Raw genomic sequence first — 15,119 nt, forward strand, 5'->3', positions numbered from 1 at the left:
TCACAGAATGTACAATTGTGTAAAAGTTTAATATTGCTATTTGCTAAACATTTTTCAGATGTGTATGCTTAATGCAAACAAAAGAAAAAAAGTTCTTGCATGAGTGAAATCATGACTCCACATCCACGATCTGTTGTTGTATCTGAATGGTTTATGAGATAGTGCGATGGATTTTTTAAAAGACTTTTGAAATTTATTCTGTTAACTCGAGCTAAGTGTTGCCTAAAACGTCCAAAACCAAGAATGGAAGACAAATTTGACCAAGTATATATGTGGAGGTAACTGTGGGCGACAGGGACTAAATTGTTTTTTTAATTATTATTTATCTTCCATGTTTTAGAATATAATAATGTGAGTTTTAATTGCAATAATTCTGCATATTAAAAATTACACCTTCCATATATTTAACATTTTTTTATCCATAATAAAAAAAATGTTATAAAAAATAAAAAATTATTATATTGCAAATTTTTTATTTCCACAAGTTATTTTCTAGTCTTTGTTGTAGAATTAGGTGGTGTTTTTGCCGATAAAAGTCATATAAATGAAGGTCAATTGGTGTTGTAGAATTAAGTTTAAAATAGGTTTATTTTTGTTTCTAGTCAAATTTGAGCTTGTTTACTGAAATTCGTATATAGAGTGTAATTCATTGCAAGACTTTTAAAATATATATTATCGTGTGTCAAATTAATGCAATTGTAAATTATTATAAATATCAGTTTAGAGATATTAATTCCCAAATTTCAACTTATCGAACAACTCAGATTTCCAATAACTTGACGGAGTATATTTTACTCCCATCGCTAGTACAATTAATTCAGAATACATGCAATGAGAGAATATTAATTATTAGTTTGGGTTTATAATCATTAATTTAGGCATCTTAATCCAAAAGCACAAATCAATTTTGCAAAGACGGATTCTAACCCGACTCAACTTATGAAAATATATTAAAAGTGTAATTTTTCATGGTGAATAATAAAGGAGTCGACGTGTCTTCACAAGATACTCATCCAAAAAGTTCTTGATCGCAAGTATATTATTGCACTTCGGAGTTATTAAAAATGTTGATATACTTGGTTCTTCTGCTTTTTATCATTATATCGATGTAATTATTTGGAAAAAGATCTAATTGATCGAGATTATTGAGTAAATTTTGAGACTAATGTAATAAAATGCAAATCACGCTAATTAGATAAAATGCACTTGACATACAATATTTGAGAGACTCTCGCCTTTAAAAAATGTTGGTAGAAGTTGCAAGGGTTATTGCTTGACAGATGGTGGTGTATATAACAGTAGTGGTATAAGATTGTAAATTTATGTTTTATCAGAATTAAGTGATATGCTGAATGTTACAACATTTCAGACAACATACAACGGAATACTAAATTTTGTAACACAAATTGACTTTAAATAAATACGATGGACAAGATTAAATTTGCACAAATATAAATACTTGTGCGGTGCCTCAGAGCAAAAATTAATCACTATAAAAACTAATGAGTTTAAATAATCAGAATAAAATTTATTCAAAAAGCAAAAACGTGATGCCCAAAATTGGAGCAACAAAAACGATCTTCAGTCAACTTCATCACAGATGTTGTCTGTAGATGTCTCCAACAATCAAGGCAACACGTGGTATCAGCACTTCTTCGATCAGCAGCGATGTTGTGAATTAATTTTCTCTGAAAAGTTTGTGTCGTGCAAAGTTGCTGAATGATCAATCCAAGAGCCAGCAACAATGTCCTTGTTCTTCTTATTTATGAACTTCATCTCTCTTAAAGTTTATCTCCATAAAAAAACTTATTACACAAGGAAAGTAGAAGTTTAATTAGGAACAAACTTCTTTTGAACATTGATATCATATCATGATATTATTTGCATAATTATCTCATTATCTAGAAAAGCAAAATCTCATTAAATATTATTCGTAATCAAACCAACAAGGAAAAAATAATATTAACGAAATAAATTAAATTAAAAAATTATATTTTCCTTCAGAAGTAATTAAACAACTGACTATCGATCAAACACTGATATATCATACCCATTCGGATATCCTCAAAAGTCTAATGAGGTATATTATTATTGTTATTATGGGATGCCCTTTGATCTTCTTAAATCGGTGTCATGTCATGTTAATGTATACGTATTAGGTGAAGACGACCGTCATTTGTATAATTTTAATGGGAACAGTCGGTTCAGATGAAGTGAAAAAGGTGTCAGCTTTTTTATGATTGGAAGTGTGTACGTAATTAATTTTACATTTGGATTTTCTTAATTTTTATCACAATTGCTTACACTAATAAATTAGGAGATCTTAACATTTATTTTTGTTTCAATTGTTAAATGCTTCATTATTAATTTTTCATGAATATTAAAATCTCATAATTATGTACATTATCCATTTTAAAGAAACTTCAGCACAAGAGACTGTCAAAAGTTCTTTAAATCGCGATTGGATGAACGACCTAAACGTCTATTAAGAGGCGGCCGGGGAAGCACAACCTGATGAAATTCATCATTCGAAGCACAACCTAAACGTCTCTTAAGCGACGGCAGAGGAAGTATTTATATATACTTCAAGTTGTGTACTTAAGAATCGATTAGAAAACAATTAATTAATTTCTTGAAATTGATAGTGGAAAATGTATCTTTAAATATTTGTTTGAATCGGACAATCAGCTGAGCCACTGTATTTAAATAATCCTACTTTCTAAATTCTTTCATTAAGTGTTTCACAGAGATTGAGTTTAGCATAATAGTCCTACTTTCAAATTATTTATATTAGATGTTTCTAGAATTCAGATTTGACTTTTTTTGCACGAAAACTTTTGAAGTGCATATACAGGCAACAACAGCTCAGATGTCAGATCCAAAAATTTGCAGCAGTACACAAAAATATTAAATTGTCTATCAAAGATCTTTTTTACATTGGATAATAAACTACAGTTTCTTGTTGATTAAACCATAGACTGTGATTAGAGCCATTACAAGTGACTGATCTGCATGGGCTTCCACCATTAAAGTCAACACATCGTCTCCGAAGGCAACTCCTGATGTCTGTTTTTGTATTGCCTGCATGCATCATGCAAAGATATTGATCACTATATCTTCAAGAATTTAGTTTCTATATTTATGTTACTGTGTGTATGTAAACTAACAAGGCTGACCTCTGCCAAAACTTGGCCTGAGAAGTCTATAATCTTGAGTATGGATTTCCCTTCCAACCCTAAAATCTTGTAGCAACTTCCAATCTTTTCATCACACTTGAAACTAACTTGGAAAGACGTATCGCGGCATAAAATAATGTGATTTCTTCTAACTTGAAACCATGGTAGTCTCTCAGTTTTTCCCTTTGAACAAATCCATTTGAAGCCTTCCCAACGTGGGAAAATTCGTAGTTTCTGCAAATTTTGAACCGATTCCAACTAAATAACACCAAACACGAGTGATTGTTGTATATTTGAAACGTACGTGCTTACCTTTCTAGTTAAAGAAAACAAAACTTGGCCTTCGGAATCCATCAAAAACACTTTGGTACTGCATCTTTGCTGGTAATTGTCAACCCGAAACGCGATTTCACCTTTGGAATTGAAAATAGTGCAACCATTTCCATGAAACATAAGGGATTTCATCCATATAGTGTATGTTTCTTTTTCCGATAGATTATTTGTAATTTGCTCTACTTTAGGGTGTATTTTTGCCATTTTGAACAACAGTGGACAACTACTGAAAACTCTTGATTCTAAATGTTTGAGAGTTCAAAGAACCGATAAGGATGTATATATATATATATATATATATATATATATATACAAACACACAAACATGCATGTTCAGTGAGTAGGTAATTTTGATTAGATCAGAACATTTTTATATTATATAGTTATTTAATTATTAATCAGTTCTGAATTATTGAATTTTGTCATCAGTATTATTATATTTATTGAATAAAGAGTGCTCACGTTTTGCAATAGTGCTTAAACTGTGGTTATCTATATATGAAGCCCACAACTTCACTGGCTACCGCTGGTTGAAGAGAACAGGCGTGGAATATTTAATTTAAAGTAAATTGTCCGCACATATAAAAAAATATTATTGAATCATGGGAGAAAGACTTCCCGTGAAGATGAGATTCTATATTCTCATTCATCAAAACTCCTGAGTCTGTACAATCAGTATATATATGCTAATCGAGGACTTATATCTAACGAAGTAATTAACCAACTCTAACTAATTAACTCTAAGATAAAACCAGCTAACTAATCTAACTAACCAACAAAAAAACAACCATACAATTGGTAATACACATGCGTGCAATTGGTGCTAATACGCCCCCCTCAAGATGGACAGAAAATGTTTTTGATGGCCATCTTGGACATGAGCACGGACAAGGAGGAAGAAGGGAGTGGTTTTGTGAACATGTCAGCAAGCTGTAAATGCGAACGTATAGGAAGAAGTTTGATGAGGCCAGCAACGATCTTTTCTCGTACAAAATGACAATCGATTTCAATATGTTTGGTTCGTTCGTGAAATGTCGGGTTATTGGCAATATGGATGGCTGCTTGATTGTCACAAAATATGATTGCTGGAGTAGATATGTGGACCTGAAAGTCTTTCAACAGCTGTAAAATCCAAACCAACTCACTGGTGGTTCCGGCAAGAGCTCTGTACTCTGCTTCAGCAGAGGAGCGAGATGTGATGGTTTGTTTCTTGGCCTTCCAGGAGATAAGGGAATCACCTAGAAAGATGCAAAAGCCCGTGACGGAGCGTCGAGTATCAGGGCATGACGCCCAATCAGCATCAGCGAATGCCTTGATCTGTAATGAGGACTGAGCTGAAAAATAAATTCCTTGTCCCGGTGATGATTTGAGGTATCGAAGGAGATGATGAGCAGCTGTCAGGTGTGAGGAGCGAGGGTGAGCAACGAATTGACTCAACTTATGGACAGCATAAGTGATATCGGGTCGTGAAATGGTGAGATACAATAGACGACCAATAAGACGCCTATAGACAGAAGCATCCTCAAGAGGAACTCCATCATCAGCTGCTAACTTATGTGTTGGATCCATAGGAGTAGTGGTTGGCTTTCCAGCAAGGAAGCCCGTGTCTTCTAAGAGCTGCAACGCATATTGACGCTGACAAAGGGAAATTCCGGCCTTAGACCGAGCAATTTCCAGGCCTAGAAAGTACTTCAAGTGTCCCAAATCTTTTAGCTTGAATTGAGTCTTGAGAAAGACCTTAATGGAATCAATTGTTGTCTGAGACGGGCCTACAATGATTATGTCATCGACATATACCAGTAATGCAATAAAAGATGAGCCGAATTCTTTAGTGAACAATGTGTAATCGGACTTTGATTGGACAAAGCCAAATTCAAGGAGGGAATGAGAAAACTTAGAGTACCATTGTCGGGATGATTGTTTGAGTCCATATAAGGACTTATGAAGCTTACAAACCATAGACTTCGACACTGCTGTTGAATATCCGAGAGGCAAGTCCATGTAGACTTCTTCGAGTAAGTCTCCATTGAGAAAGGCATTATTAACGTCTAGCTGAACTAAACACCAATTGTTGACAGCAGCAAGGGCCAAGAGAATCTTAACCGTAGCAAGTTTTGCAACCGGGGAAAATGTTTCAAAAAAATCAACGCCTTCTTGTTGAGTGTATCCCTTAGCCACTAGCCGAGCCTTATAACGATCAACTGAGCCATCTGAGGTATATTTGATTTTATATACCCAACGACATCCAATGGTATGCTTGCCTGGAGGCAATGGTACAATGGACCACGTGCAATTTTCTTCCAGAGCCGAGAGTTCATCGTTCATAGCCTCTTTCCAATGTGAGTATTTGATAGCCTCATGATAGTATGTTGGTTCAAATTGCGTTGATATGTTAAGAACAAAGGCTCTGTGTTGTGGAGACAGGATGTCATACGATAAGTATTCACTTAATGGATATGTGATTGAAACTTCAGGAGAGGAGTGTGTTGTCAACAAGTTACAGTGATAATCTCGAAGATATGATGGAGGATGAGGAATCCTGGAAGATGATCTTCGAACTAGTACAACATCTTGTGTGGATGGAGATACAGATTGGGTGGCTCGAGTGTCTACCTCCTCAACCGCAATAGGACTAAGAACATGATCATTCAAAGAAGAAATGGTTCCAGGAGCCGGTGTGGGATCACTAACTGGTGTGGGCAGCACAAGATCATGAAAAACATCCACAAATGATTCTGATGTGTTGACCGAATGAAAGGGAAATATACTTTCATGAAATATCACATCTCTTGACACAAATACCTCTGAATTACTGAGATCATACATCTTATAACCCTTCATACCAGGAGGATATCCCATGAAAACACACATCCTTGCTCGCGGTTGGAACTTATCCCTTGAAGCTGGGAGTGTGGAAGCAAATCCCAAACAACCAAACACTTTAAGTGTTGAATAATCAAAAGAATGCTTGTACAGCAACTCAAATGGCGTTTTGTTCTTGAGCCAAGTAGAAGGAATTCTATTGATCAAAAATGCCGCTGTCAAAACACATTCTCCCCAAAAATGAATAGGCACTCTCGATTGAAAATACAGTGATCTTGCAACATTCAACAAATGTTGATGCTTTCTTTCAACCACAGAATTCTGCTCCGGTCTTTGAACACAAGAGTGTTGATGTATCATTCCTTTAGCATGCACTAAATCTGTGAATGCTAACTCACGGGCATTGTCAGTCCTTATGGCTTTGATTTTGGTATTAAATTGTGTCTCTACCATAGCATAGAACCGTGAAAAGAGTTGTGATGCATCAGATTTGTTTTGAATAAGAAACACCCAAGTAAAACGCGTGCAATCATCCACAAGGGTAAGAAAAAATCTTTGATTATGTACGGTGGGGGTAGCAAAAGGTCCCCATATATCACAGTGTATCAACTCGAAGGGAAGTAAAGACATATTACGATTCGAGACAAAAGATAATCGTTTCTGTTTAGCTAGAGGGCATATACAACATGGATTATTGTTATCCATATTAACTTTTTGGCAGTGGAGTTGATCTTGCATACATTCCAGAACCTTGTTAGAAGGATGTCCGAGACGGTCATGCCACACTTGCACAGAAATAGTGTTTGTTGGAAATTCTGATGGAATGACAGCTTCGAGGACGTATAGATTATCCACACGTCTACCCTTGCCAATTGTCCTCCTGAGCTTGGGATCGTGGATCGTAAATTGGTCCTGGGATAAGCTCACAAGCATCTCAGTATCAGCAAGAAAAGATCCCACAGAGAATAGATTGAATTTGAATTCCGGGACAAATAAAACATCTCGAATGATCAATCTGTCGTTTATCTTGACATCCCCACATGACTTAACATTTACTTGTGTATGATTTGGCAATGTGACCACTGAGTGTTGCACAGGTCTCAAGGAAATAAAATCTTTAATATTCGAACAGATATGACGTGATGCTCCTGAGTCCATTATCCAACACAATGAAGACAGTAAGAGATGTGGTGTAGATATGGAAAAACATGTACCTGAAGCATGTGATGATCCAGATTCTTCGTGTGCTTTGGAGATGGTAGAAGACATATGATTAGCGAACATGTTCATGAGTTGACTATATTGATTCTTATCTAGACTTTGAAAAAATTGTCCAGCCTTGTTTCCAACATCATCAATCGCACCATCAGATATATCGGACTTATTTGAAACTTGATTGATTGAGTTGGATTGAGTCGAAAATTGGTTGCGAGATTTGAACTTGAAACCTGGTGGATACCCATGTATCTTGTAACATGTATCCACGGTGTGCCCATTCATGTTGCAAGCAGAACAAAAAGGACGTTCTTTCGGGTAAGTCCTTGGATTGAAACGAGGCCTACCAGAGGATGTACTTGGCTGATTTCTGAGTACAGATCCCATGCCTCCAGATGAAATCTTGGTGACTTCGCCTCTGAGTGCGGGTGAAAACTTGGTGGCCTCACCTTTAACTGTAAATGCCATTCCATCAGCTGATTCAGTGGTCGCACATTGCAAACCAAGTTGACGGTGTCTTTCTTCTTGAATTATCATGGCAAACACTTTATTGATTGAAGGCAAAGGATCAATTAACAAAATCTGACTTCTAACTTGAGAGAATGACTCATTGAGCCCCATCAAGAATGTGAGCACGTAATCGATTTGATGATGTGATTCAAGTTTCTTAACTCCTTCGCAACAGTTTCCACATATACATTGAGGCCTGAAATTATTGAGTTCCTCCCAGATAGTTTTAAGTTTTGTAAAATATGTGCTTACCGTCATTTGTCCTTGTCGGTGATTGATCAGTTCACGTCTCAACTGGAAAATCCTTGGACCATTGCTCTGTTGAAATCGTTCCTTGAGATCTTGCCAAATGTCCAGAGCAGAGTCTGTGAAAATTATGCTTGCTGATGTTTCCTTTGAGACCGAATTGAGAATCCACGATGTCACAATTCCATTGTTGCGTTTCCATGAGTTTAACAGTACTGGATCATCTGGTTTCGGAATTGATCCATCAACAAAGCCTAGTTTGTTCTTTACCGATAGGGCTATAATCATAGCTCGGTGCCAAGACGTAAAATTGTCGCCGGTTAGCAGTTGAGAAACAAGAACAAGCCCTGGGCTATCGGAGTGATGTATGTAGTAGGGACTCATGGAATCTTCAGATGCATTGGTCACTGGTGCCATTACTGGAGATGAAGATATCGATCAGATTATTACCGTCAATTTCAATCAGTGAGATCCAGCTTATCCTCAATCCGTGAGATCCAATCGAATCAATGAAAAATTGCACACCGATTTCCAGAATGTGCTGGTGATGAAGCTCTGAATCGAAGCATCAATTATTGATTGAGCGGAGCGAGATTTTGCTCTGATACCATATTGAATCATGGGAGAAAGACTTCCCGTGAAGATGAGATTCTATATTCTCATTCATCAAAACTCCTGAGTCTGTACAATCAGTATATATATGCTAATCGAGGACTTATATCTAACGAAGTAATTAACCAACTCTAACTAATTAACTCTAAGATAAAACCAGCTAACTAATCTAACTAACCAACAAAAAAACAACCATACAATTGGTAATACACATGCGTGCAATTGGTGCTAATAAATATTCCAATATTATCGTCACCGTAATTATTATGGATTTTTTTTAATCGCATAAAAATATTTTGTCATATACGAAGCAAGTTTTGACCTAAATTTTTATGATCATTAAGCACATTGGAAATGAGTATTATTGAGAAGTTTCCTGTGAAATATATTATAATAGAAAATTAAACAATATCGCAAGCAAGATGAAGATTATAGGTTTGGATGCCGACACTCCATCTTGTCGACAAACGGGTATAAACGAGTCGAGCCGTTAAATCTCACGAGTCGACGGTTCAGTCTGAGTTTAAAAATCTTTTTTGACTTAGCAAGCCTAAACCATCGCCGATTTCAGGTTACAAGCATGAAAACATCCCTATATACATGAAATAACATGGTGAATAGCAAGCGATTGTAAAATTAATTAAGTTATGCACCATAGAAATCCATTATATTAAATTATTTATCATGCCACAAACTAATATTTCTATGGTCTATAAAAATATAAGAGTAGTTTTTTTCTAATACGGTCTCACGTATCTATTTCCATGAGATTAGTCAACATGATACATAATAAAAATGAAAAGTAATATCTTTAACATAGAAGTAACATCTGTTCATGAATTGAGTCGAGATACATATTTATTTCACAAATTGTCCCGTAAGACTGATTCATGTGAGTTTTTGTGAAAGTATAATCAACTAACTCAAGTAGATTTTAATATAAGTTGTGCATTAATTATTGATATTGCATTATTGAAACTGAGGAAATGTTTTCTTAAAGTATGTGCGATGACCAAAATAAACATTGCGTGGGTAATTTTCTTCGATTGTTTAATTTACAGGTGCATGTGGAATATATCTATACATAATAATTAATTATTATCAAGAATGAAATTACTGCTAGAGTGATTAAATTATTATATACACAAGCAAATAATTTATAGTTTGGACCATTTTGCAGCTTCGTGGTATATTAGGACATATTTTTTTTTGAGTAGGTCTCTCGTGAGACAATCTCACGAATCTTTATCTGTGAGACAGGTCAACCCTATCGATATTTACAATAAAAAATAATATTATTAGCATAAAATGTAATATCTCTACCGATTTTCACAATAAAAAGTAATATTTTTCCATGGATGCAAACCCAAATAAGATATATGTCTCACAAAATACGACTTGTAAGACCGTCTCACACAAGTTTTTGTCATTTTATTTAACTAAATCGTTAATTATTTAAGCTTTAATCAGCACAATATTTCAAATGTATGTACTTAGCCAATATCCGTCAACTCAATTGGAGGAACTGGTTTTGTTGTTATCATCATACGTACATAAATATTATATCTCCATTAATTATGTCTAGATTGTTATGATCTCATTAGGACATTATTCTATTTTTTATTAATTATTTTATATGGATTTTATTATTTACAAAACGTGCGTTTAATGTAACTCTGGTTTAAAATTTGACTCAATCTTCTCTCCTCGTAAGCCAACACTAGCTCGCAGCCGTAGGTTCAATACGACTTGATCTCGGCTCGGCCCAACAAAAAAATATTAAATGTGGCCCATTTCATGTTATCTGTTCACATATGAGCCCAGTTGCTTCTGGTTTGTTGAGTTATGGACACGGCCCACGGGAGACTCACTTGTTGAAGTAAACCCAGAAGATCTAGGGGTGGATCCGACCCGTGTAAAATGAGAATTTTTCAAACGATCTATTTTTTTTTATTTTGCACTCTATTTGTGAATAAATTTGATACATATTTTACATATGAAATAAAGTGTAGATACACAAAATGAAGTATAAATATCATTAAAGACATACCGATTTAATATTCCGGATATATCCTAATTCATAATATTAGGAAAATTATAGAATAAATTATTGATATTTAATTATTTTTGGAAAAAATGTTAAATATACATTTAGAATCTTGTATTTTTTTTTTAATATTTCCTAAACTATGGGGTGGGAAGGTCTCGAACTTCAGCCACTTACAGGGTGAAAATAGGTCTGATCACTTAGGCCGAAGCCCGATCTCTTTTGAATCTTGTGATTTAGTGATAAGAGAACTTGGAATTCAGTCCGAGGCATTAAACATAACTTCAGATTCAATCCACTTGCTAGAAAAATTAGGTTTGAGCTCCTCCACCCGACATGTTTGTATCATTTCATCTTCACGGTATTTTTTGAGTTCAAATAGATACATATCGTTAAAATCGTGACATAAATTTAAGAGCTTCGAGTATCAATAAATTTTAATTCGATATATAATTTATGTCATATGTAAAGCATGAAAACTGTAATACAATAAATATGGATGATATATAAGTAAGTGGTCGATGATTAGACTTTTGCCCTAGAAAAAGCGTGGAAACAAATGTTGCCAATCCAGCCTTCTAATGCACGTTTTCTTGGACTCAACCATTAAATATATCTTGCGCTTTTTGTTCTTTACCCGCAAATTTCTCAAATCTAGACATCAAGTCATTTTAGTTTAAGCAAAATATCCATTTTTAATTATGTATGTATTGGTTGTAATATTTTTAATTTTATATTTTTCTTTTAATCAATATAATTATAATTCTGAAATTATGTTTCGATGATCAGCGAACACGACGGACAACCTAAACTACTGCCCTTACCACAAACGTCTGGGTCACACTCTCGGGATGTGCTATACTTGGAAGTTGTGGATTCATAACCAAATCAATCAGGGGAATAATGTACTTAGTTCAAAATTTCTACAAAAAGATTTTACGCGCAATAAAGACATTGTTAAAAAAAACAAGACGGCTTTTCCCGGATGAAATGAAAACTATATTCATGTAACAGTTGAAAGATTTCTCATTCCTTAGCTGGAAAGATATGTGGCTTTTAGTCTTTCTCGTTAAAATTCCATAATTACATTATTAAGTGAGTGATTTTTTAAACCATGTGATTTTAATTTAATTTATTTTATTCTTGATTTCTTCGTGTGTTCTTGACTTAGCATGGAAAAGAAACAGCAGAAATTAGGTTATTGGGATTACATTAAGAAATGATGGAATAATCAGAGAACATGCATGCTTGATAATTTTTCGTTGTTAAGTTCTCTGAAATATTTGGCTCTATCGAATAAGTATAGCCTTTGTCAATATTATATAAAATTAATAATAAATTTAGATTCGGTTTTTATAAAAATGTTTACAAATTTCACACTTGTAATTACCAATTTTTTGAGTTTGTTTCATAAAATCAATATTCTAAAACACGATATACAGACGACAACGCATCTTATAGTGCATAGAGGGCTTTTTTACTTAAATATTTAATATTTTTTTATCTTCATATTTCTCCGATAATTCTGCTATATTATATTCAAACTCAAAATCAATGACATATCTATCATCTTTAATTTATCTTATACAATAAATTGATTAAAAAATATCCCAGACAGATTTAAAAAAAATAAATAAAACAAAAAACATCTATTAGATTAAGCAGCTATCGACAGAGCTAAAAAACATCGTCTTTTTGAAAATCAAGACGATAAACAACCATATAAGCGGTCTTAGACGATCACCTTTTAGAACACTGAATAAAATACTTCATAATGTTGGAAGATAATTTATGGTTTGTTGAGTTCTTATCTGTTGAAAACAAAATTAAGATCAAAGGGCCCAATAGAAGAACAACCTTTAATGTTTTCCAGCTGCCAATGCAATTCATTCAAAAATAATAATAATAATTACAAAGTATCCATTTTGAATTAATTATAGTGTAAACTAAACATCATTAGTGTTTTTAAAAAAAATTAAAAAGATTAGACTCTAAAGTATAAAAATGTAAAGATTATGAGTAGGTCTCTTGTGATACGGTCTCACGAATCTTTATATGTGAGACAGGTCAATCCTACCGATATTCACAAATAAAAAGTAATACTCTTAAACATAAAAAGTAATATTTTTCCATGGATGACTCAAATAAGATATCAATCTCACAAAATATGATCCGTGAGACCAGTCTCATACAAGTTTTTATCAAAGATTATTTCGGTAAAAATGGCAACATGATGAGATCCTTATAACTTGCATAACGAAATGCATTATTATTGTTATTTCAACAATATTTTTTTTGGGAAGAGACTAGATAGAAAGAAAATTTAATTTATTCTTCTAAAACTAAAGCACAATTTTTCTTTTATCAAAACCTATCAATGATCGACACATTATCCGGATGTCGTTCTTTAAAATCATGATAGGAAGCTTGGAAATTAGGAGTATATAATTAATGAAATTAAATAATTTCAAACTCATAATAATGAATCTTGTTATGTCTTGCTTGGAAGCACTGTCATGAGGACCCCTCAAGCTTAAACAATATAACGTCTTCTTTGTGCATTATAATATATTACGACAATATATTATCAAAAAACTCGTTTGAGATAATCTCATATTTTAATTTTATGAGACGATTATTTTACTTGAGTTACGAGAGACCTACTCGATATATTATTAGCATTTTTTTTTATAAATTCAAATAGATGATTAGATAAAGAGAAAACATATTGAAATTCACAAAAAAATTTAAAAAATATTGTTTCATTGAATTTTAGAGTTATGTGAAATTAGGGCTAGCAAGATAGATTATAAAACTGGAATTTTTTTTTAAAAAAAAAAACATTTATCGGTATTTTTTTATGTGTGATTAATGAATATCGACCTGTTTTTGGTCAACCTATTTTCCTACGAGAATCTTGCATATCGTATGTTTGTGTTTATCTAGTGCAAAATGATACATCAAGTTCAAATAAAAGGCAATAATTGAGCCAATGAAAAAAAAAACACAATAATTAGAACACCGTTCAATACAAATAGAATGTATGTTTCTCTTTGTTTTGAGAAAACCATTAAACAAAATTGTTTAGATTATGTTTCTTATGAAACGATCTCACAAATTTTTATCAATGAGTTGAGTCAACCATGCTCATATTTACAATAAAAAGTAATATTTTTTTACATAAAATTATACTTTTAAATGGACGACTAATAGAAAACTCGTCTTACAAAATAGACTCATAAGATCATCTCACAAAAGTTTCTGTGAATTTTCTGATAAGTACAAGATATGTATTTTTAGGGGGAAAAAATGTCCGACTTTATATTGAGTGATTTTTCATGTGAGTATAATCAAATATATGTTTTCATTGATCTAGTCATTCTACTTCAAACTCGAATTATCACACTCATTCAAAGACACTTACATATCATAATTATTTTTATCATATATTGCAAATATTTTTATTTTATTCTAATTAGATTATCTACAAAACTAGATCGATTAATAGTCCGTTTACTTCTCGAAAATGATAAAAATTTGTGTGAGATGGTCTCACGGGTCGTATTTCATGAGACAGATATCTTATTTGGGTCATCCATAAAAAGTATTACTTTTTATTGTGAATATCGATAGGGTTGAGCCGTCTCACAGATAAAGATTCGTGTGACCGTCTCACAAGATATCTACTCCTCGAAAATTTACGAGCTTACTAGACATTATTCTTAAAGATTTTAGAAATTCTCTAACTTAAACCATAATTAAATATATGTTTTGACTATAATAACCATATTAACTTCGCAGAGTCACATTCTTTTCTAAAGAGTTACAATTTTTTTAAACTCCTTAATAATCCCTTTTTTTTAATAAAATTTTAATATTTATGATTTGGAATGGAAAGCATAATGATTATTGAAAATCCAAAATTTTTTGGGAAAAATGTAGGAGTTAAAAATAAAATAAATTTATTTGATCAAAGATTAGTTAGAATTTAATGTTAAAGCTGTTATTCCCCTAAACCACTACCATTTTCGTGCTCCGACCTTGCATTCCCCACCAAAAACGACAGGCGAGTAAACAAATAATAACTGTCAAATTTACTCTCTTTAAACACAAACAGACAAATTCATGACCGTCACAGTCTATCCAGCTCTTTCCGC

At 33.2% G+C, this 15,119-nt stretch overlaps 1 protein-coding gene across 1 annotated transcript; it reads right to left on the reverse strand.

Annotated features, from left to right (window-relative positions):
• Positions 1-2,907: 2,907 nt before the first annotated feature.
• Positions 2,908-3,767, reverse strand: LOC142541508 (protein LURP-one-related 11-like). The gene is made up of 3 exons (XM_075648034.1): positions 3,489-3,767; positions 3,177-3,410; positions 2,908-3,081 (listed from the first exon to the last, which is right to left on the reverse strand). Exons 1-3 carry the CDS (start codon positions 3,711-3,713, stop codon positions 2,950-2,952), a joined length of 591 nt encoding a protein of 196 aa, XP_075504149.1. The 5' UTR covers positions 3,714-3,767; the 3' UTR covers positions 2,908-2,949.
• Positions 3,768-15,119: the final 11,352 nt, after the last annotated feature.

Source organism: Primulina tabacum, chromosome 4, assembly GCF_025594145.1.
Source record: "Primulina tabacum isolate GXHZ01 chromosome 4, ASM2559414v2, whole genome shotgun sequence".
NCBI lineage: Eukaryota > Viridiplantae > Streptophyta > Magnoliopsida > Lamiales > Gesneriaceae > Primulina > Primulina tabacum.

What these genes read in the sequence shown, in the direction of transcription:
- LOC142541508 (XM_075648034.1), bottom strand. Translation starts at nt 3,713, where the DNA reads ATGGCAAAAATACACCCTAAAGTAGAGCAAATTACAAATAATCTATCG. An exon ending in TGTTTTCTTTAACTAGAAAG is followed by an intron (nt 3,411 to 3,488) that starts GTAAGCACGTAC and finishes CAAAATTTGCAG; the next exon opens with AAACTACGAATTTTCCCACG. An exon ending in CAGGCCAAGTTTTGGCAGAG is followed by an intron (nt 3,082 to 3,176) that starts GTCAGCCTTGTT and finishes TGATGCATGCAG; the next exon opens with GCAATACAAAAACAGACATC.